We start from the raw sequence: 24,945 nt of genomic DNA, 5'->3' as shown, positions 1-24,945 counted from the left end.
ATTTAACAAAATTAATATTTTTTATTATATAAACGTGTGTAGAATTTAACAGTGCAGAATTTAACACAACTAATAAACTGCGAAGAAATTTATTTTGTAGAATTTAACTGTGTAGAATTTTATAGTAATAATTATCATTTTTTTAAACAAATTTGTGCAGAGTTTAACGGTGTTCAATTTAACTGTGTAGAATTTAACAAAATTATTTTTAAATATAAACGTGTGTCGACTTTAACGGTGTACAATTTAACTGTGTAGAATTTAACGAATTAATTTTTATTTTTAAATATGAATGTGTGTAGAGTTTGTCGGTGTGCAATTTAACTGTGTAGAATTTAACAAATAAATTGTGCAAAATTAAACTTGTGTAGAATACAACATTGTAGAATTTAACGTGTAGAATTTATACGGTGTAGAATCTAAATGTGTAGAACTTGAACCGCCCCAAAGAAACTACCTTACCGACCGCATACGGTAATGAAAAAATTAAAAGCTTGATTTTAGCTTAGTTCAAAAGTTAATATTAATGATTTTTAATTTATTAGTACTAATAATAATTGAAATTAATGTACTTTGTATTTCTTTATAAATATATAAACCTATCTTTTGTTTAGATTATATTGATTAATGTAAACTTTGAAAAAAGTCCATTGAATACTAGATGAGAATTCATAGGCCAAAATTTATCTTTAATAAATCATTATTTATTACTTTATTTTATTGTACTTTTGATAAGAATCAACTCTATAAACATCCATTTAACCCTAAAACCAAAAGATAACCTAAAATTAACTGAAACTTAACCCAGCTGTGTTAACTTTAGGTAAATCAAAATCGCCAGTGTCAATACACCCTGGGCTTCAGTGAATCCCGCTTAGCGACAAATTCGAATTAAAACTATGTTGCAATTCTCTTGAATTCGAAAAAGCTGTATTCAACTTCCAAACTCTCTATTCGCACTAATTCAATGAACAAACTTTTTAGCTTTAATTTTTTCAATTCGTCAGCACAATTTAAATAGACGAGTTAATCATTTTCTTTGAATTCTCAACCGATGAAAACTCATTGGTACGAACAGCTATATTGTATCCTATATAGGATACAATATAGCGCCCTTAGGACGGTAAGGGAATAGTTGCGGTTGTGGGCACCCTTTAGTTTATGGCTCATAACTTTTAACCAAATGCATATTATATGACTTGTGTGTATCAGTGGCAATCTAGAGGCCTTAGGTAACTGTAAAAAAAATTTAGTGAAGTGATCACTTTTAGCGAAAAAAAGTAGTACCCGGTTGTTGGTACTCTAGGAGAATCCGCTAAAAAATGAAGGAAAACCACCATAATTGAAATGAAAATCGCTGAATAACACGGGATATTCCAATCACATTCCTAGAATACTCCATTAGAATATTGGGAATATTTTAAAATAATATTCTATTTACATTTCAGGAGCATAAAAATATCCACTTTTTGAAATATTCTTTTGAAATGTTGCAAGAATATTTGGATATTTCATAGGATTACTACAGGAATTTTTCTTTGGAATATTGTGAGAATATTCCATTGGAATATTTTAGAAATATTCAAATGAAAAATTATAAAAATATTATAATATGAATAAATCATCAACATTTTTAAGAAAATGTATTTTTATTTATTCATTGGGTAAATGTTATAAAATAATGATATTAATTGCTATAATTATTAATTATTATTATTAATATTATTTTTAATATAATGTATTAAAATATCATTTTAATTAATGAAATTTAATATAAGACATTAATAATGCAAAAATGCGTATAACTTTTTTAAATATTAACATTTTTCAATGGGATTTGGCTTATTTTTTGCAAAATATAAAAGTATAATCAACTTTTCTAAAAAGCGATTATTTTTAACAAAAATGATAGTATAAAGGTTTTCAGGAACGCTGATTACGAAGATGATGTCAAATTTACAGTTTGTCAGTAGACAGCTGTCAATTTAACAATCAAGTATTCTAAACAGTGATCCCAGTGTGCACGTTATGTAACTGTTCTAGAACAAAAAGTGTAACTTGTTCTAGAACAAGTGTTACAATTTTGTTATAGAACAGTTCTGGAACTATGTTCTAGACCTGTTCTGCAACAGTTATTCTGCCTCTGTTCTATAAGGAAGATGTAACATTTGTTCTAGAACATTTGTGCTTATAATTAGTTCTAGAATTTTTAAGTAACGCTGTTACTGCAGCGTTCTAAAACAGTGTTACAAAAATGTAACATAATAGATCTATCACTGATGTATTTTAGATTTGTTCTCTATCTGTTCTGAAACAAATATGTAACGAAAAGCTGTTTTATAAATGTGATGCTACTGGAGTGGCTCAAGACTGTCAAAAATAGAAATCTATAAAAATATTTAAAAAATCATTTCCGTGAAATATTCCCTTAATATCACTGGGAGAATACTCCCAATATCACAGGAATATTCCAAAAAATATTCCGATGATATTTATGTGACATACCGTGCTATTTGGGCACGGTTACTTTTTTAAGTCAGGGAAATTTCACTCAAATAAATTACAAATCACAATTTTACTTTTATTAAACTGATACAAAAAAGTTCTGCAATTCTAGAATATTGTTATAGATCGGTTACAGAATTGTTATAGAATTAAAATTTTTTAAATTTTATTTTGTTATCAAATTGTTACAAATTTGTTCTGTAACAATGATCTAGAACATTGTTCTAGAATTGTTACAGATCCTGTTACTGTTTTGTGCCCCCAGGGGGACAACATTTTTACTGACCTGTTCCTCACCAGTTGTAGAACCTGTTTTTTTTGGTATAGAACAGTTACAGAACTGTTCTGTAACTTTGCCCGCTGGGATTATTTTTAACAAAAATTATAGTATACGAGGGTTTCTCAGAGTTGTTGATTCCAAATATAATGACAAATAATTGTCAATCTGACATCATATTCGTAATGAGCAACCTCAAAAACCCATATAACGTCAATTTTGTTAAATATAATTATTTTTTTAGAAACTTCGACTGTTGCATTAACAACTGTCAAATTGTCAATTTAACATAAAATTTATAATAGGCGATTTTGAAAACATCTAGTATGGTGTTTCATTAGTTTATACCTACTATCAATTTTTCTTCGGTGTTAAAAGATTAATTAAATATATGAGATTCTTTTTCAATCGCCCCAGCCCAAAAAGTCAATGTTCTGGGATTGGCTTCATACTTTGGTAAATTGTTGTCCTATATGATAGTAATAAATCCCTAAAATATAAACTCATTAAAAAAATATTTGTAGAAAGTAGAGGGGGTTGAAGTTTTGACGTTACGGGTAACATTGTCATTTTCAAATTCGTATAACTATGACAAAAGTTAATGGATTTTAATTTACCTATAATGAATTTTAATGCATTTTTTACGTACTTTTCAAAAATGTATACGAAATTAAAAAAAAAATTTTCACCCCTTTTTTCAAAATCAACCCTTATTTTTCGATTTTCACCCCTTCGGGTATTTTTTTTTATTTTCATTAGAAAGCTGAGGTTTTTCCCCATGAGCTATGTAAATATGAAAGTGGGACAACAATAATTTTGTGAGAAACATAATATTAAAGTAGGCGGTGCAACCGCGCTATCAACGCAAAGATGAGTACCCATCGTTGTACGCACCTATATTACTCCTGTTTACTTCAGTAATAGCTCTCTGCATTCTACAGGGTTGAGACTGTCTATCAGATGAACAAAAATTATTATAAATTTAATAAAAGGGTGTTTTATTTCTTTTTAAATTTTTTATTACATTTTTGTGTCTGTTTTTGGTAAGAAATTCGAGAAGGAAACTTTTAACTTTTTTTTGTGAAATAATCACATTCCGCAAAGTCATCGATAATTTTTAAAATTAATTAATAAAATAATTACTATGTTAACAATAATAATAATTATAATAATTTATTATAATTATAATTATTATAATAATAATTATTAATTTTATCATTTATAATATTATGTAATATATTACCTATGTGACCGGGTCTGAGAAAACGGTGCTATCGACCAAACTCAACCTTTCGAGAAAAACGCGTTTAAAGTTTTACTACTAATTGAAATAGATTTCTTGAAACATTTTATATTTCAAAAGACCTAGATAAGTGTTCCTTGTGTATTTTTTATGCTGAACACGATTTTTATGGTTAAATAATTTTTTTAATACCATTGTTATTGTTATAAACAATTTGTTTTGCAAAAGTCAAAATATGAAATTTTAAAATTCAATTTAAACGATTTGCTGATGTCCTAGAGGACTGAAATTTTTTATGTACATTAAAATTAAATGACACTTCTTTTTTAGCTGATAGTTGAGGTTCACTAATTTCCTCAGAAACAACTTCGTCCTGTCGTTGATTAAATTCTGTAAGAGCTGTTTCCAAATCCTCTTCAGCATGTAGGTTTTCCAGCATTTCTGCGGGTAAAGACGTATTGAACAGTCCACACTTTATCGGTCCCAAGACTGCTTCATCCTATGCTTTGACGTATTTTTTTGCCACTATAAAATGTTTTTAACTTAGTATTCAAAAATTTACAAATAGAAATTAATTTACCTGAACTTCAAAACAACCTCGAGACCAATTGTTTGAGTTTTTATCAACCATCCAGGCTCTTATCATATTTTCTACATCTGCATTTGCCCTCTCGATGCTACCTTGAGATTGCGGATGTCGCGGTCTCCCGTGCAGAATTTTGCAGTGTGGCCAAAGAATGACCAGTTCATTGATAACAGCAGCAACAAATTCTCGGCCATTATCACTCTGCAGAATGGAGGGAGCGCCAAATGTAAAAAAATTTTTGGAAATCTCCTCGGCAACGTTTACCGCATTTTCGACTTCACAGGCCTTAAGTGCAAAAATTTCGTTGTGTGATCCTGATAATTCATTATCCACTTATAATCTTCATCGGGATAGGACTGGAAATCAATTAAATCGACTTGTCCTCTGCTATTGAAACCATGCGTAACAATAGGTTTGATGACAACACCTTTTCGTATTGTTGTCCTTTTACGAGTACAAGTGTGACAACAAATGACAAATATTTCAACCGCCAATCTGGATATATACCATTTTTGTTTAATATAATACAACATTTTGTCTCTTCCTCCGTGTCCAGTGTTCTTGAGCTTCCAACAATTTAGGAAAAAATTCTTCAATGGGCCACATGTACACTAAAGTCCTCCTATCACTTTTCTGTTTAACGATAATGTGTGATTCACTCCCGATTTGCAAAATTTCATATTTCCTTAAGTACCCAGTAAAAAAAAAGAATTAGGAGTAAGCGATAAGAATTGGTGGTAACTTAAGCTGAATTCGGTTTGGCGAAAAAACCGAATTGGAACGTTACGGTGAATTATTTTTTTCTTACCGTGAATTCTTTTTTCTTAAACATTTGAATTGACGTTTGTTTATTCGAGTTTGCATTATAAATGAATAAAATAAATGCTTCGAAGTCTAAAAAAGCCGATTTGGAATAAGAAATATATAATTTAAAAAAAATAAATGAAAGCGAAGTGTGACAGATTCACCGACGATTTTATCAAGTGAGTAGTGTTCATATGATAAATTTACCATATGAGTAGTACTCACATGGTAAAATTTTCGGTAAATCTATCACATTTCACTTTTATTTCTTTTTAAAAAATTATATATTTTTTATTCCAAATCGGCTTTTTTAGACTTCGAAACATTTATTCTTATTCATTTATAATGCAAACTCGAATAAACAAACGTCAATTCAAATGTTTAAGAGAAAAGAATTCACGGTAAGAAAAAAATAATTCACCGCAACGTTCCAATTCGGTTTTTTCGCCAAACCGCATTCAGCTTAAGTTACCACCAATTCTTTTCACTTACTCCTAATTCTTTTTTTTTACTGGGTAATGGTAGTGAGCAGCATCTTTCTTTCCACCATTTTTCGCATTTATTAAAATAGATTAAATTTTTTCTAGGTGACTACGACTCCACATACACCGATTACTTCCCGTTTTTTCAATTGCTTCTTTACATTTTTCCTCAAACTCATCTCTATTTACGGAAACACTTTCCATTTTAAATAAAAGTAAACCTTCACTCGCGTAAAGCAAAGAGAGAATAATTATAATTTTGAATATTCTATAAAATTTTCAAAATGTAGTTTCAACTAAGAATATTTAAAAGCAAAGAAAATAAACAAAGACTTATAAACAAAAATTTAAAAAACGATTTTCAATTCAAAATACCTACAATATAATATTATTACTTGCAATTTCATTACAATGTATATTCTATATCAATCAATACCAATTTTTCTATTCGCCTGGCGCTCTTCGGGCGTTTAGCTTAAAGCCTAGGCATTAATATCACAGAAAAAAAGGTGGGTAAAAAGTTGTAAAGATAGAGGATAAAATTCGTTAGGATACAGGGTAAAGGATAAATTTGTGATGGATAAAAATGTTACTAAAATATTACTTGAAAAATGGATGTCATATTTGAGTAAACTGTCTAATTTTAATAAAAATATTAGTAATTTTACACTTAACTTATTAAATTTTAACTTATTAAACTATTATTATTATTATTATTTATTATTATTACTATTATTAACTTATTAAACTTGAAATCTTTTACTGCTGCTGTAATTCCCACTTAAAATATATATTTTATATCTTTTTTAATAACATGCATACTGGATATTGTTTAATAATGTTAAAATGTAACATGTGATTATAGTAAACAAACACCCCTAACCTCAAAATTTATATTTTATCACGAATTTAGAGAATCTATCAATGCAATTGAATCAAATATATAACAAAATTAATTATCAACACACATTTTAATTTTATTAGATATCAACAAGCGTTTTCCATGTTCAAAGTATGAATAAAATTGATGAAAGTGGAAACTAATTTTCTTTCCCATAAGAATAACGTTGTTTCGTCTGTTTGTTGTCCCTCCAGGCTTCTGACGGCACAAGTTTAAGAGCCTAATATGCACAAAATATTCAGTTACTCCCCAACTCTTCTTTCGTGCAACAATACAGACGTTGAGTTGTAATTTCCCAGTTCTGATTATTTACGTACTGTCGTCAGCTGTCAGTTGTATTAGTCAAAGATATTTTTATTAATAGACAATAATTATAGGAAAAATATTTCCACATGCAATTACTTATTTATATAAAATTTGTGGATTTAATAAGTTAAGTGTAAAATTACTAATATTTTTATTAAAATTAGACAGTTTACTCAAATATGACATCCATTTTTCTAGTAATATTTTAGTAACATTTTTATCCATCACAAATCTATCCTTTACCCTGTATCATAACGACTTTTATCCTCTATCTTTACAACTTTTTACCCACCTTTTTTTCTGTGAAGCTAAATGACTAACAAATTCAGGCGATTAAAAAAATAATTATCATTTACTTGAACATTTTCCTATTCGCCCGCGTTTAGCTTAAAGCCTAGGCATTAAGCTAAACGACGGATTTTCCTTTTCGTACTACGACATAAACATACGTTTGGTATCACAGACACGTTGGAGTATCAAAACTATTAATAACTGACAAGCGCAAGTATTTCCATGTAATTGTTTTTTTTTTACATTTTTGAAAATTTGTATACGTATAACGCACCACTGAATGGGAAAACTTTAAAGAACCTTTTATTTTCCTTATCATCTAAACTACAAAATATCATCGTCCCGACGAAGCTCGAGTAAATCCCCGTTTAGGATTTGAATGGTAAAACTCTTATTATATCTAAATGCTTAAAATAACCAAAAGCAACCTTACGTTTAAAACATATAATTCGAGTAAAACTCGGCATACATATATTTCATATAAAGTCAGACTCTATATCTAAAAGTAAAACTCTTCATTTCTCTGAGTAAGACTCAGTTCTGTGCTAATCTCAAGAAATGCGCCTCCTTTTATACACGTCCGGCCAGCCGGGAAGTGGTAGGGGTAAGCTATCGGATCGGGAGCATGGCGAGGGAAATTTATTTTGAAATAAAATAAATACTCGTACTTTGAAGCTTGACTATTCTTGTCATGATATAATATATATATATATTAATAAAAATTATTCCTTTAAGAGATTAGGTTTGATTGGAGTAATTTTGCTTCCTCGTGGAGGAAGCTTTGTATTCCTTTCATTTATAAAACTTTTCAAAGTGGCGGAAACAAATTTTTTTCTTTATAGAAACATGTTATATGAGATCCTGATCAATTGTCCGGATGTATGTATGTGTGTGTGTATGTGTGTGTGTGGATCCCTTTTTTGTTTAGAAGATAACTTTAACAGGTTTTAATGGATTTAGATAATATTTGTTAGGCTCATTTATCATATTAATATCTCAAATCTGACCAAAGGATTTTGAAAAATATCCCAAAAAAAAAAATTTTATCGTCTTTTTTCCAAAAATTTTTTTTTAATCGAAAAAATTTTTAAATAGAAAAATTTAAGGTTATATATAATAAAATCGTTTTCCTTACGTCAAGACGAATCGATCGATATATATAAAGTATACATTTAAGGTAAATTTAAAGAATTAATGAAAGTAAAAAAATCAAAATTTCACATTTAGGCTATAAAATTTTGTGATTTTTTAAATTGAAGTTTATATATGAAATAATTGTATTTCTTACGTCAAGACGAATCGATCGATATATATAAAGTATACATTTGAAGTAAATTTAAAGGAAAGTTAAAAAATCAAAAATTTACATTTTAGCAATAAAATTTTGCTTTCTCCACGAGGAAGCAAATTTTTTTGCTGATCGTAAAGAGGAAGCAAAATGTTCATGTAATGAACATCTGAATTTACAACTTGTTTAAGAGATAGAGCATTTAAAATTTCCCCCCACGCGATATGTCAGCCTAGCGCGTCGAAGGTAAATTGGACACTTCTTCAAGATAACATTATCTCGTGCTTGACCGAATGACTTCTTTTTAATCACAACTAAATCTACTTGCCAAAACGTGGTGAAAATTTCACCAAAAACTGTCTTTTTTTTTAAAACTCCGCCAAAAATTTTAATTTTTTCTTTTTGCTTCATTCAAACACAAGCTATAGGCATCTACTAACAGAAAATATTAGGTTTTTTAATTTCTGATGAATCTGTCATGACTTATGATGACAACGCCAAAACAATTTTTTTTGAAGGGTGACAGAAAACTAAGTTCCAATGGTTGAATTTGCGTCAAAATTGCCCGAGGAAGTCTTATAATTAACTTTTTTTATTGTCATGACTTCTTAGAGTGGAAGAAGAGAGAGAGAGAGGATTAACAAAAATAATACAAAATTTATTTAAGGTGTTACATACGTTTTTGTTCGCAAAAAATAAGTGATTTTTATATAATTATTTTTAGCCATTTCATTAAAAGTTTATTAAAATAATGTACATTGAATTGAGTAGTACATGTTTCTATGTACTTTTAACGAGTTTGAAATTTAAAAAATATTAATATTTGGGTAATCTATAGCAGTGGTTCCAAATGTCAAAAACGTGGTCGAAAATCGAAAAAGCAATTAAATCATTCTGGAAATCATTACTCGGGAGTTATTGGGGTTGCTGATTACGAATCCGATGTCATATAATAAAAATTCAAAATGGCGAGTCGAATAAGGAAAATATAAAGGAAAAAAGAATTTTAAATACCAATAAAATGTTTTTTTTAATAAATAATGCAAATTAAATTTTTTTTTCACAAATGGTTTAATATTCTTCATCTGAAGGGTGTTGAGATTCCTCTTTAAAACTTTTCTTTAATTTAATATAATGTTTTATTGTTTTCAATATAAACAGTTAACAAGTCAAAAAAGCTACAATTCTTTATGTTTATTTAAATAATAGTTATAATTGCTATATTTTTCGTATTGGAATAGTTATAATAAGTTAACAATAATAAATTCTTTAAACAAATAAATATAATTTATATACTGCATATACCTTAAATATAAATAAAGTATAAGAATTGACTTAATTTAGCATTGGATGCCGTATTTTGTTGAATTAAAATCAATCAAGGAGATAGTTACTATTTTGTACTATTAACATCAATCACGTATTGGTGCAGCAAATAGCCATTCAAAAAAAGAAGCAAGTTTTCTTTTCTTTAAATTAAACATTAATGTTTTTTAAAACACGGGAAAAATTATTTCAGAGTGGGATTTTTGACTTTTGCACTTTTACCGTTTTAAATATATACGGAAAAAATATTGGTCCCTACTGGAAAAACGTATATAAGTACTGACGTGAAAACGCTGGCAATATCTCAAGCGACACAGCTGGGATCTTGCGAGAGATCTTACGAGAACTTTTTGATTAGCTCAATCAAACCTTCCGACTTTGATGTGCAAATAATGTTAAGTTTCAGGAAATTCTCGGTAATGTGTGTGTCTGTGTGTGCGTACGTGTGTGCACAGGTGTCTGGAAAGAAAAAAAAGTTTGCCTACGATTCCAAGACAAATCATTGTTACCCTGTGGTTTCTTAGCACCCCTTGAAACTAGAAAACTTAACCCGAGAATCGTAGCTGTTCATTTAGAGAAGTTTCACCCCTTTCTATGGGTGATTTTGAAATTTGTCTAAAACATTGTTTTTTAAGGGTCAGAAATAAGTTTTAAATTTATTTAATGATTTTTATTTATGTGAATGTGTTTGTAGGACCTCTTTTTCTAGATACAAGCAATTAAAAATTTTTTTAATAAAAAAAACTAGAATTCGTAAGTTTTCTTTTATATAGGTGACGATTTTGGATAATTTAATTAACAGTGAATTTTGATTTTTTGGAAAGTTAAAAATGTGTATTTTCACTACAAAAAATATTGAGATGTCCTTTTTTGTTATTTTCGAGATATTAATTAATGAATTATTTAATGTTAATAAAAAATGCAATATTTTATAAACAAATAATGTTATCGTAATTCTGACGTTACCAATTGAAAGCTGACGTAATTCCGCATCTAACGAGCAATGTTATGCGATTATTTATTAACAATCCAAAATTCTTTATATATGGCTCGTTGGATGCGGAATTACGGTAGCTTTCAATTGGTAACGTCAGAATTACGATAACTTTATTTGTATATAAAATATTTCATTTTTTGTTAACGTTAAATAATTAAATAATTAATATCTCAAAAATAACAAACAAGAACATCTCAATATTTTTCGTAGAAAAAATACAAATTTTTAACTTCTCAAAAAAATCAAAAATCACTGTTTAAATTTTTCATAAAATCCAACTCCTTCCCTCTCCTACAGGCACTTTTTGAAAAAACCTAACAACACTTCGTGGTGGAATTCCCGGCTGAAAAACCTTGTAGAAGAAAATGTACAAGTTCTTGTACATGTTCATTAATGAACTTGTACATTTTCTTGTACATGTTCATGTAATGTTCTTGAACAAGTTCAGTATCTGAAATTGAGACATGTTCTTGTACCAGAACTTGTACAAGATCCTGAACAAGAAAATATACTTGTACAAGAAAATGTACATGTTCTTGTACATACTTTTTTTGTGCAGGTTTCATGTAAATTTTCTTGTACCAGATGTGGAATATGTTCTTGTACATGTTCCTTTATGTCTTTTAAATTAAAAATTAAAAACTTTAAAGGCTGCGCAGTAGTTTTCTTAAGCCTTTACAGCTGCGCAATAATTTTTAGCATGCATAAGTGAAGAATCTTAATAATTATAACTTATTAAAATTTCAAATTTTTTTCAAAAACATTTTTAAACAAATGTTCTTGTACAAGAACATAAACGTGTTCATGTAAAAGTGGATGTACATGAAACCTGCACAAAAAATATGTACAAGAACATATACATTTTCTTGTACAAGTATATTTTCGTATCCAGGATCTTGTACAAGTTCTGGTACAAGAACATGTCTCAATTCCGGATGCTGAACTTGTTCAAGAACATTACTTGAACATGTACAAGAAAATGTACAAGTTCATTAATGAACATGTACAAGAACTTGTACATTTTCCTCTACAAGGTTTTTCAGCCGGGTTTCGCCCTATACATATAAATTCATTAAAACGATTTATTTATTTACTAATTAAATCATCCCAAACCGTCACCTATATATAAGAAAAGTTACGAATTCGAGTTCTTTTTTGTCAAAAAAATTTTTAATCACTTGCACCTAGAAAATGAGATCCTACAAACACACTCACACAAATAAAAATCATTAAAATAATTTAAAACTTTTTTCTGATCCTTAAGGTATCACATCGGCACTAATCGGAGTCAAAAGTTTGTAGCTCGCATTACTACTTCCCGCACTATATTTTCGCCCTCAACTCCCTATACTCTCAGCCCATACTGTACCTACTTCTACAAATACACTCGTACACGTATACCCCACACTAGCAGCGATTGGAAGGAGTAGGAGGTTTGACAACGTCGCTATAAGTCTCGCTTTGACTACTGTGGACTACTGTCTCTCTCTAACTAATGTTACCATCCTGCGATGTTGCCACATCAAAGTGGCGGGTGTGCTATATATTGCAAATGACGTCATGAAATAGAATTTTTAATTTATAATTACAAATAAACGGCACCGTAAATTATAAATTTCTTTGTATATTTTAGTTCCAAATTTATTCTTGAATTCAACATTAGTTTTTGAAAAAAATTTATAGAAAACTTCTGATGATATTTATGAAAATGTACTTCTCCCCCATACATTAGTCCCGTCTCCCATGCAAAATAAGCAACTTTGATTGCTAATATCTCTGGTTTCGTACGGCGAAAATTCTTCATATTTTGCAAATTTGTCAAGAATGACAATAAGAACATATGGTAAAATTTTCAAGAAAATTTATAGAAAACGGTTTTACCGATGTGATACCTTAAGAAACAAGTTTTTTTAAAAAAATTCAAAATCACCCCTAGAAAGGGGTGAAACTTGTCTAAATGAACAGCTACGATTTTCGGGTTAAGTTTTCTCGTTTCAGGGGGTGCTAAGGAACCACCGGGTAACAATGATTTTTCTTGGAATCGTAGGCAAACTTTTTTTTCTTTCCAGAAACCTGTGTGTGTGTGCGTTTGCGTGCTTGTGTGTGTGTGTGTGTTTATGTGTGTGTAACTGTTTAAAGTTTTGTATTATTTTGAGAATAATATCTGAAGTTTTAATTGTCACAGTGTAAATAAAATTGACCTTTCATTTCACATTAGAAAATTAAAACAAAATAAACTAATATTTAGCTTTTATTTTAGTTGCCAACTTTTATTTCCGACGTGACAACAGATTGTGGGACCGATGATAGTAGTAATGATGAACACATAACAGGGGACGATGGTTACGAAGCTGACGTCGAAATATTTGTAAATAATTCACATGACAATTCGCAAAAAGGATCTGATGCGTCTAATCCTGTGACTTCTTTAAGAGAACATATAGAAACCCATCCTGCATTGTGTTCTCTAGCTCTTGATCTTCTCATCCACTTTAGTAAGCAGTAAGTATTTACAAATAAGCAAAACTTTTTATATAATGACTTTTAAAGTAAATTTATGAAATAATTTTTAGCTTGTCGAGAGAGCAAAAAAGACGACTGGTATCGACTTTTATTAGACTCTTATTAAACTCTGGCGTAGAGTAACCTTGATTTTGTACTAAACAAATGACAAAATAGTTGTAGAAATATTCTTCTTTAATATTCTTCTTTAGTTCCTATTAAAACTTGACTTAGGTTTTGCTTCGTTTTAAAAATGTAAAATTAAATATTTTTTTATTTAAAGAGGTAAATTTTCAATTATCTGATATTTAAATTAAAGGAAAGAAATATTTATTTATTAACATTAATTGATACTTTAACAGTAAATTATTAACAGATTATTAGAGGAATATTCTAACGTGATGGAGCAAATCGGACTTTTGAATCGTGTTCAGCGACCCTAAAATAATATTCACCTGGACTGGTTAAAGGAACCCTATTATAGATTTTTTTGTGGTCGTGTGTAACCTAAGATTTTTGCAGATAGGGGTAGAAATAATCTCTTTAGTAGGTTCTTGAATCTTTAAATAACTTCCTGAAAATTAACTGCATAGATATAAAAGAAACAAAATTTGTAGCCATACTGAATAAGAAATTACAGACAAAAATTGGATTTCAAAAATTTTTAATTAAAAAATGCTTCCAAATAATTGAATTTTTGAAGAATATTTAAAAAATCATTTAAAATCATTAAAATTTGGAAGAGTTCCAGTTGAAATTTTTGAAAATAATTAAATTTTAGAAGGTTATAAATTAAAATTTTTGAAAATAATTAAATTCAAATGATTTTGAATTTAAATTTTTTCGTGATATATTTTTTTGACGAATTTATTAAAACTTAAAGACAAAAATTGAATTTAAAATTTTTTAATTGAATAATGCTTTCAGATAATTGAGTTTTCGAAGAATAGGGGAGGATGGGGCAAGAATAGTTAGGTAAGACGTTTTCGAATCTAGCGACCAAACGTGAATTTGTATCTGCAAACGTGTAGTATTTTTGGAAAGCCTGGTTATTTGGCTATAATTTTGCTATACATTATTTTACTGTAAACTGCAATCCCTACGAGATACGAATGAAAAAGTAAAAAAAAATTTTTAACTATCCTTGCCCCAGTACCGGGGCAAGGATAGTTAAAGGAATCCGAATGCTAAAAATGTCATAGAAAATCAGTAAATTTTCGTTTTCTTTATTTTATTGGATTTAGACTATTCAATATTGATATATCAAGTGTTAACAATATATTTTAAACATTTTCTAAATATCAATTAATGCATTAAAATTCGTCTGACCTAGAATCTGAGGTTTAAGGGGTTAGGGGTAGTCAGAATTTTCAAAAAATCAAATTTTTTTTTTTTGCATTTTCGTTAAGTAAAATATCTTAAAAATAATCTCTGAAAATTTCAAGTTAATCCGATAATTCGTTTTTAAGTTATTCGACAAATAACAAAGAGAGCTCGGGCCTTTTAAAGCGCTCGCGAGCGCTTGCAGCTAGTGTCAGCTGCAAGAAATCGGCTTTTAGGGTTCTATTGTCATCGATGAACTTAGACTTGGGTATATGTAGTAGTACCTAAATTAATATGGCCCAGGAATAGATGACTCGGTGTAAGTAATTTAATAATTCGTTTTTTTGTACGTAAATCTAGTGTGAAACTAAACGCGTTTTTCTCAAAACTATGTTTTTTGAACTGGTGACAACTATAACTCGAAAACCGCTCAGTCGATTTTAATGAAATTTATACAGCTTTTAGAATACATAATAAACTCGGGCCTGATCGAAGGATTTTTTTTTTTTTGAAAAATTTCGATTTTTTAAGACCAATTAAATGTTGATTTTTTCCCAAAAATCTAGACAAAAATTTCCTGAGGCCGCCATTTTGTTAATTTTTGAAAAAAAAAAAAATCCTTCGATCAGGCCCAGGATTATTTATTTATAAAACTAATTTTTTTTATCCGATTGATTTCTGATTAATCTCCAAGGACTTATGATTGTCACCGCAAGGACCTTTTTTTGGAACTGGGTTAACACAAACAGCTGTAACTTCGGAAATAAAAATTTTTTTTTTTTTAAATTTTCGTGACTTCAAGTCAAAACATTGTTTAATAATACCATATTACTACTTTTGTAAAATAAAATTATTTAATAGCAAAAAAAAATACTGAAAATTCTCATTTTTTCGTGCCTCTGACTACCCCTAACCCCTTAACCAATTTTCTTCAGATGATCACTAATTTCTTGGTCAATAAGCTTCGTTTTCCGTATATAATTACGCATCATTATGTATATCAACCTGAAAAGAACAATTAAACAATTTTTTATAATTTGCAGTCGCATTAGCAGGATTTTATCGAACTGTAATAACTCTAACTATCCTTGCCCCATGAGCCCATATTTCAGTTTTTTCCAAATTTTAAGGAACGACGTGAATTAATTTGAAAATAAATACGATATTCGTGTTCAGCAGGAAATTCTACTCCGGAAAACACTTACGTAAATAAATATTCAGAAGCACTATTATAGAAAACAATATGATAAACACTACGTTGACATTTTAGCAAAACAGAGTTTTTACAAAAATAAACTCATGACTTCGCAAATGGTGGCAGATTGACTTCCAATTTTTACTGTCATCTATTGGTGTTAAGACGCAAATATACCATGACTGACGCTATTTTTGAGCAAGCCGTCTAAACATAACAGCAACTAACTAACCTTGCCCCATCCTCCCCTATTATAAAGATCATTAAAAATAATTTTTGGTAATTTTATTTGATTTTTTTTTAAATTGTAAACAATTGTTGAATTTCATAAAACTTTTAATTGAAATATAATTTAAAATATTTGCATTTATACCTAAAGAATTTCATTAAAATTATTAAAATTAATTAATTTAGAAAATGAAAAATTTTAGTTAAAAATTTGTTAAATAATTAAAATAAAGAAGATCTGAAACAAATCTGCATTGTACCTATACTAAAAAAGAAGTATTTTGTTTAAAAATTTTGTAAAAAAAAGTAAAAAATGTCGAAAAAGTTGCGTTGCACTTTTTCTTATACAAAATTTCCGAATATCAATTCTTCATATTATTTTGTAAAAGTGAGCATTTTTCTCACATATTTATTTACACCAAAGAAAAAATTACAAAAGGGTACATATATTGTGACCTTAAGATACCAGGGTGTTATGCCTCGAAGTTGATGTCCACGGTCCGCTGCAGCACTCTCCTCGTGGTGGTTGTTCAAAAGATTCAACGACGATACTCTGTTTTTAGATTATGAGTTCAAGATGATTGAACAAAATAATTCCTTCGTGCGACAATAAGTCCTGAATCATTGACCCCAAGAACTCCTTATTGTTAGTAACAAATTTAAACGCATACAATAATTTAGGTAAACATTCCTTTTTTGCATTTACTGGTTTGAAAAGTCAAAAAGTGCCCAAGCAGGAATTTTTGGCACATTTTCAAGCTAATAACATGGGTAGTATTGCATTAATAATGGCTTCCTAACAATGGACAGCCCGAAAAAAATTCAAAAAGAAATCTTTTTTTATAATTTTAAATAAATAGCTACATTGTTTTTACATATCTTGTATAACTATAGACATTAATATGTTATTAAATTTAAAAAGTATTAATTATTAATTTCTATTATAAGGGGCACAGACGCTGAGAGAGAACATATAGTGACTATTGGATTAAGAAGAATTGCTTCTACCTGTAGAGAAAGTGTCTCAATCTGTGCCGCTCTCTCAAGCAATGGAGCGATTCCAAGATTACTTGACGGGTTTAATCACATCCTTGAAAGTACAGAACCTCAACGTAAAGGTACTATTTATTCGCATATTTAAAATTAATATTATAAAACTAAAATTAAAAAGTTATAATTGTAGTTCTTTTATCTGGAAGAGAAAAAAAGAAACATATATACACGAAAAGAATAACTTCATTAAATTTTGCTTACCTTTTTGTTAGTCTTCACTTTTGAATAGGCACAAAGTTCGTAACTTTTTCTAACAATAAAATTCCACTAACTTTTGTTACTCTCTCAATTCAATTCGAGTTCTTTCATTGGCCTTTGTTATACTAAATTGTTATATTTATATCTTTGTTATACTAAATTCTTATATTTAAATCTTAGAAAAAATTAATTAAAGACTTGCGAATTTTGTGCCTATCCAAAAGTGTAGAAAAAAAATTTTATTGGCATAACATTGAATAAGAATTATTATGTACTGACATTTCTCGAAATTTGTTGATAAATTCTCAACTGGTCAGAATTGTTTTCTTCTTCAACAACACAATTTACGAAAAAAGTTTTTTTGGTCCTTCTAAAGCAGGATACTCTTGTAAAGTAGTAAAAAAATTAATTTCAAGATTAAAATATTGGTTGAACCAAAAATAATTGTATCTTAATTATATTTTTTTATTTTACAGATCTTCAGCATGCTATTCTGGAAGTTTTTACTCTCCTTGCTATCCAATCAATTTCCTCATCAGAATTAATTAGTTATTTGTCTTTTTTTAAAATTCCTGATCCATCTCTTCTATCTCTTTTAGAACCTCTTTCTCGTCTTGTTTTGTTAACAAAACCTCAACCAAATTACATTCTTTCATTTCCAATTCCAATGCAATTTGAATTATCTATTAAAAATAACAATGGAGACAGCATAAAAACCGAGAGAGATGTAGGCTCTGTTAGTGACGTTCGAAGAAGACATAATTTATCAGAGATTTGCAGTTCGTCATCTTCTCCTGCAATTTGTTTACCAGTGTTCCCAGAACTATCTTGGACTGTTTGGTTACATGGAGGATCAGCATCAATGTGGTTAAGAGTAGAAAGAGGTCATTCATCTAATTACAGAAGTTACAGTCCAAGCTCTAATCCTGTGCCTAGTCCTAATAGTGAAAACTTAAACAACTGTGGAATCGCAATGGATAATTGGAGTCAGGAAGTCTTGAATAATAAATCATATTTTCCAACGTCAAAATCAATTGTTCATTTAATGTCTGTTTGTTTAAAATCTGTCGCTTTAGAATTATGGACAGACCTTAAAGCTGACAAACTTATTCTACGCCTTTCAAGACCAGATGGTAAAACGAATCGTTCTATTTCAGAGACATCACTTAATGGTCTCCTACCATCTGGAAAATGGCATCACTTAGCTTTTAATTTTAAATACACTGTGCTAAGTAAACATGATGCAATGGTAGAGGTTGTTTTATGGATAGACGGATGGAAAGAAGTTGTCGCTCAATTACCCTTTGATGGTTTACTTATAAGAAAACCAGAAACAACTTGTATATTCCTTGGACAAGTTGGACACAATGAATATGGCGCTTGGTATCTTGGAAATTTATTTATTTTTAGAAGTCCGATTTTCACTCGAAAGAAAGCCCTTTACTTTGCGAGTCTGGGACCGAATTATACGAATTTAGCTGAGTGCACTTTAAGCAATGAGAAACCAAACTTTTTACCTCTTATAACATCCGTGGCACTAAGTGGTGTTCAAGAATTAAAATTTGAAAATAGAAAATTTGATACAAGCCGTAGGAAATCATACGGAGGAACATTTTTACGGCATGCATCAGAAACGAAGAGTTTTGATGAGACTATTGATTGGGATTTCGTAACACACGCTACAAATACTCAGCTTAGAGATTTACAGAATAATTTGCTCCTTAGTTACGAAGCTCAAAGTCCATTAGTTGTTCATTTGTATCCTCAGGCTCTTAGCAGTCCGGAAGCAATAGTACGGAATATTTTACCAGGACAATCTGCTTTCCGAGTTACTATGGCACCAGAATATCGAGTTTCTCAACAACCACCTCTTTCAGTATCTTCGACTGTTTTTACTCAGCTGGAAAGCAAACAGTGCAAAGGTCTAATTCCTGCCGTTCAACAAATTGGTGGAATTTCTATTTTTTTATTCTTATTCGCTCGGGTAATAGAACTCAACTCCAGTGAAGCAGAACAAGCTTTAGCACTTTCGATTGTTTTAAATCTCGCGCATAGCGATTCGGTTCTACTAAATCAGTACCGATCAGATGGAATACCTTCTCTTCTTCTTCAAGTTTTGGAATCAAAACGTTGTTATGTTGGAAGACATATGTTAAAAGCAATTTTGGACTCAGCCTGTGACAGTTCTTTATTTATCAAAGATATCAGAAATGAAATACATCTGATTTGTCATGATTGCAATACTTTAATTACAGATCCAGAACTGATTAAATATGCTTTAGAAGCTTGGAGAATTTGGTTAAAGTATGATACTCTTAATTTACTTTTACAATCTTTACTGCACTTATTAAGAGATCAGCATTCACAAAGAGAATTCAATGCTTTTCAACTTAATAGAATTCAGTTTGTCAACACAATTTTAAATTTATGCAAAGAATACTTTTTGTACGAAAACCTTGAGTTATTGGATCCTACTGCTGGAAATACCATTGTAGAATTAATTCGCTCTTTAATGGGTTCTCCTCCAAAATTTTCGCATCTTGTGGCTATCACAGATTATTTGCTTCTTGTTCATATGGCATCAAATACTTACGTTACACACTCAAAATACAATATGTATTTTATATTACCTGCTTTCGAAAAAATTACACCACACATGACAAAGTCTGTTACTTCATCAAATGAATTAATAAAAAGCAGTAAATTTAATAAAGCAGACACAAATAACCAAATAAAAAAAGGAAAAACAAGAAAAAAAGAAAAGCAAAGGGAACCACCACACGAAATAAATACAGGAGAAGATTCAGGCATTGCAGCCAGTGATTGTTCAAATCAAAATGAAGGTCATAAAGTTTATACAGATAAACGAAAATCATGTATGGGATTAGTCTGCGAAGGTTTACTCCTATTGCTCAGAGACGCTTTGAGAGTTTTGCCTGATAGTCAGGTTGATTCAGTCCTCAAACACGTACTGCGTGCTGAACTAATACTTGTTTTGTCAAATAATGAGAACGCCCGAATTCGAACTGCATTAATTAAAGTGATACAGACTTATATAGAGAGAGCTAGCGATGAGGATATTAATAAATTAATTAAACAAAAGTACTTTATGCACCTTGCTAATCAAATTTCTCTTTACCCTGGAAGCGAGCCGCTAATAGTTGCTCTTGCAAATCTGGCTTTGAAGGGGCCCAGTTTTTGTGCTACGCCACCTTTATTATCTATGATGTCAAAAACAGCAGCAAAAGACCCAAATCTTGCACAACCCATAATTAGCTTCCTAACAGATATTATTGTTAAGAATCCTCATTCCTTAAAAATAATGTTGGAACAAGGTTTGAAGGAAGCCCTAGTACGATCCCTAATACACTCTGCTCATAAAGAAAATTCATCAATCCTTTCTCGAGATATTAATGTATTATTTGTCACAATTGCAAAGCAATTTTTAGAATCTCCAGGATATCATAATATGCAAGCACTTACAGATTTACATTTAGTGCTGAGTTATGTAGAGTTACAAGAAAAAATGAACTGTGGAAAAGAAAAATTATGTGTTTCAGTTATTAGAAATGCCCAGGTTGCTCTTTTTGATGGAGAACTGGATTCTTTAACTTTAAAAGTTTTAAATGAGTCAGGTTTTAGATTGAAAAACACTGCTTCATATTTAGCGTCAGCTTCATATTTAACATCAGTTTTAACAACATCTGGTGAGCAACTTGACAAGGGTTTGCAATCTTCAAGCAATGAAAGTTTGCTTGAAACATTTACTTCAATTTCACGGGAACTGGCTAAAGGAGAATTGAATGACAGATTTCGTATGGTGTTAAATAAGGCTGTCGACTTTATTACATCGGGTGATGGTGTGCAATCTGAAGAAGAATTGCAATTATCAAAAAGATTATTCTCAACTCTTCTCCACGGTTTATCTGATCCATTAGGAAAAAAGAGTCCATGGGGTGGAACATGGTCATCAAGGCCTACTTTGCGAAAAATTTCAGCAGAAATATTGGTTTGGTTATTAGCACCTCATCAAAACATTTGTACTAGAATCTATGCCGTCAGGATTCTTATGGATGAACCAAAAGTAAAGGACATTTTAACTTCTCTCTTGAATATTCATCCTCAAGTTGAACAAAAATTTATTATATTTTTGTGGGATTTATGTCGAAGAGAGATGTCAAGTGCAGATGCTTTAATTTGCAGTGAGCTGCGAAATGCTCTCAACGTTTGGGGTTTGTTAAAATGTTTAGATATGGAAGGTTCGACTTTTTGGTCGGAAGAATTAAATCTTTTAAGGCAAGAATTAGTTAAAGACCGTAACATTTGGATTGAAAATAATTTTCCAAAAATGAAAAAAATTAGCGAACAGTTTGACGTCATTGCAAAACAGCTTATAGAAAGTGCAATGTCTATAACTGTCTCAATTGTGGAAGAACAAAATCGAGAAAGAAAAATATTAATTGAAAATTTAAAGACCTCGAAAGCTATAAAGGCTCAAACAATGTCTAGATGGAGGAAACTAATAAAACGTTTAACTCACGAACGAGCACCTTGGTATTTTAAAGAAAATTACCCCATGCATTGGGAACTTGATCCTACAGAAGGCCCTTCTAGAATACGAACAAGACTCCAAAGATGTCATTTAGATATAGATAAAAAATTTTTCATGTTTGATTGTCAAAAAAATTTAAGTACAGACAAATTAGAAGGTCCATTATCTTATTTATTTATTTCCGATCAACAAGATACAACTATAGCTACTTTGATTGAAAGACTCCACACTAATGAGAGAATTAACAAAATGTCTCCAGTGAGTATTGTTATGCCTCATGCGGAATTAGCGGGAGAAATTCTGATTGGTGAAACTCGTTTATATTTTATTCCTGACACTTCTGATGCAACAATACAAATAGACATAACAGTAGGAGGAACGGATCTCACAACAGGAGGGGCTACAGCTTGGCGATTAGATAACATACTGGAATTTCATCGAAGAAGATATCAGTTACAAGAAAGAGCAATCGAGATATTTCTTGTAACAGGCAGAACTTATCTTTTAGCTTTCAATTCTTCAAAAGAAAGGGAAGAATTTGTCACAGAATTATCCGCATGTAATCTTTCTAGGCGTATACCTGGAGATAACTTGGAAGAGAATTTAGCTCATTGGCGTAATGGAAACCTAACGAACTGGGATTACATAACATGTTTGAATAAATTATCTGGTAGATCTTATAACGATTTGATGCAATATCCGGTTTTTCCTTTTGTATTATCAGATTACACAAGTGAGAATATTGATCTGAATAAACCGAAAATTTACAGGAACTTTAGGAAACCAATGGCTGTGCAGGATTCAAAAAATGAGCAACATTATATCAATAATTATAACTATTTGAAGCAAGCTGCAAACGAAGGCTTAAATCTTACTGCATTAAATCAAGAACCTTTTCACTATGGTTCTCATTATAGCAACTCAGGCACAGTTTTACATTTTCTAGTGCGACTACCGCCTTATACCAGTATGTTTCTTTCTTACCAAGATGACAATTTTGACATTCCTGATCGTACATTTCACGCCCTTGCCACAACATGGAGGTTGACTAGTTGTGATTCAACAACAGATGTTAAAGAATTGATTCCAGAATTTTTTTATCTTCCCGAGTTTCTACTTAATACGGAAGGGTTCAATTTTGGAGTACGACAAAATGGAATTAGAGTCACAGACGTGGAATTGCCACCATGGGCTAAAAACGACGCTAGACTCTTTATTCTTGTTCACAGAGCAGCTTTAGAGTCAGACATTGTAAGAAAAGATTTGCCGTCTTGGATCGACTTAGTGTTTGGTTTTAAACAAACTGGAAAACCTGCGGTAGATGCAATTAATGTTTTTCATCCTGCAACTTATTATGGGTTTAATGCTGAAGACATTACTGATCCTTTAGAACGTCAAGCTTGGGAAACTATGGTTAGAACTTATGGTCAAACACCTGCTCAATTATTTAAAACTGCTCACCCTCAACAATCCTCAAATATTTCGACTTCTTTGCCACCAAATAGTATTCCTCCCGTTGTAGATGGTATCAGTGGAATAAAGTGGGGTAATTACGTCGGTGCACCCGGAAATGATCCTGTACTCTGCTGGAAACACAAACATAGGTTCCCATTGGCTTCATTAGTTCCATTGTTAACAGGTGACGTTTTTGGATTACCGCATCACACTACTCTCTTATTGGGATACAGCAAAGAAAAAGGTAATTTCTTAGAATCAATTATTAGGTTTAATATTTTTCAATTTACTAACTTAGCATTATCTTGATTCAAGTTTTTATAAAAATGATAGGTATTTTTTCTTAAGAAGCATAAAAACCACATTGTACTTGAAGAAGAGAGTAATTAAAAATCATGCTACTTTTATTCAGTGCTAAGTTGTATTTGTATATAAGTTTATTAATTCGTTTAGGCAAATAAGAATTTTGTTGACTAATATAACACAATTAATTTAGAATCTATTATTTGATCAGGCCAAGTTTATACATTTGTGCCTAGTTCTAATATTGAAATTCTCGTATCCAGGCTAATTACAATATGTAACTACAGTCTTCATTTGAGTTTAAAATGATTTATTTCCTAATAAATGTCAAACTTCGCTTTGGTTCTTACTGGCTATATAGAAATATTGAAATAGAGAGTCCCAAATCAGCAATCCATGTCTCAACACTCTTATTTTCCAACTATTGAAACTTTTTAGTACTTGTGAGAAAACTATTCGCTTGTAATATCTGAATAATTTATTAGGTCAGGAACAAGTGGAAATTGTATAACTTTATAAAGGTTAATTTCAAGTATAATTTTGTAATCTGTATCTGTAGCAGAGGTTCGGGAGCTTTATATTAGAAACCTTTTACATTTTCTTAAACTTTATTCCAAATCCGGATTTTGATAAATGAAATAGTCGACCACGTGGTGAAACGTTCATGTTCACAACAAGAAGACTAGAGACAGGAGGAGTAACTTTGCTTGAGTCCTATAGAGAATAGTGACATATAACATGAGGGCAATGAAGGTGGCGTACTTGACAAGTAGTCGGTGCAGTAGACTAAAATTGGGCTTCTGCGCATATTAATACATTTATCGGTTTACATGTATTTAGTATTCTTGGCGCACATGGGTTTTCGCCGGCTGATAAATAAAACATAATTTGACAAAAACAATTAATCGAATGTTTTTTTTGACAATCTTTCAAGTTATCTTCCGACACTGATTGCATTTTATTAAATTTATTATCAGCCTCTAAAATACAAAAAAAACTTTTAGTATTATTATAATGACAAGTACAAATAATATCTTTTAATACACAAAAAAACGTTATAGTTGATTTATATTTTAAAAAAATCTGAAATTTTTTTTTTATTTTAACAAAATTTAATTGGTTAATGAATA

The 24,945-nt window shown here is 30.3% G+C and overlaps 1 protein-coding gene across 6 annotated transcripts in view; it reads left to right on the top strand.

Moving 5' to 3' along the window:
• Positions 1–24,945, top strand: part of LOC127286681 (lysosomal-trafficking regulator) — a 179,628-nt gene that overhangs the window by 134,290 nt on the left and 20,393 nt on the right. For all 6 annotated transcript variants that reach the window (XM_051313218.1, XM_051313226.1, XM_051313209.1 and 3 more), the window contains 3 exons: positions 13,267–13,508; positions 17,203–17,372; positions 17,982–23,756. In XM_051313218.1, coding sequence (XP_051169175.1) covers positions 13,267–13,508; positions 17,203–17,372; positions 17,982–23,756 — 6,187 coding nt within the window. The remainder of the gene's footprint in view (positions 1–13,266; positions 13,509–17,202; positions 17,373–17,981; positions 23,757–24,945) is intronic.

Source organism: Leptopilina boulardi, unplaced genomic scaffold, assembly GCF_019393585.1.
Source record: "Leptopilina boulardi isolate dan_hultmark-lab unplaced genomic scaffold, ZJU_Lbou_2.1 LbouV2_122, whole genome shotgun sequence".
Lineage (NCBI taxonomy): Eukaryota > Metazoa > Arthropoda > Insecta > Hymenoptera > Figitidae > Leptopilina > Leptopilina boulardi.
Note: the sequence above shows the minus strand (reverse complement) of the source record. Positions and strands in the feature narration are given on the sequence as shown.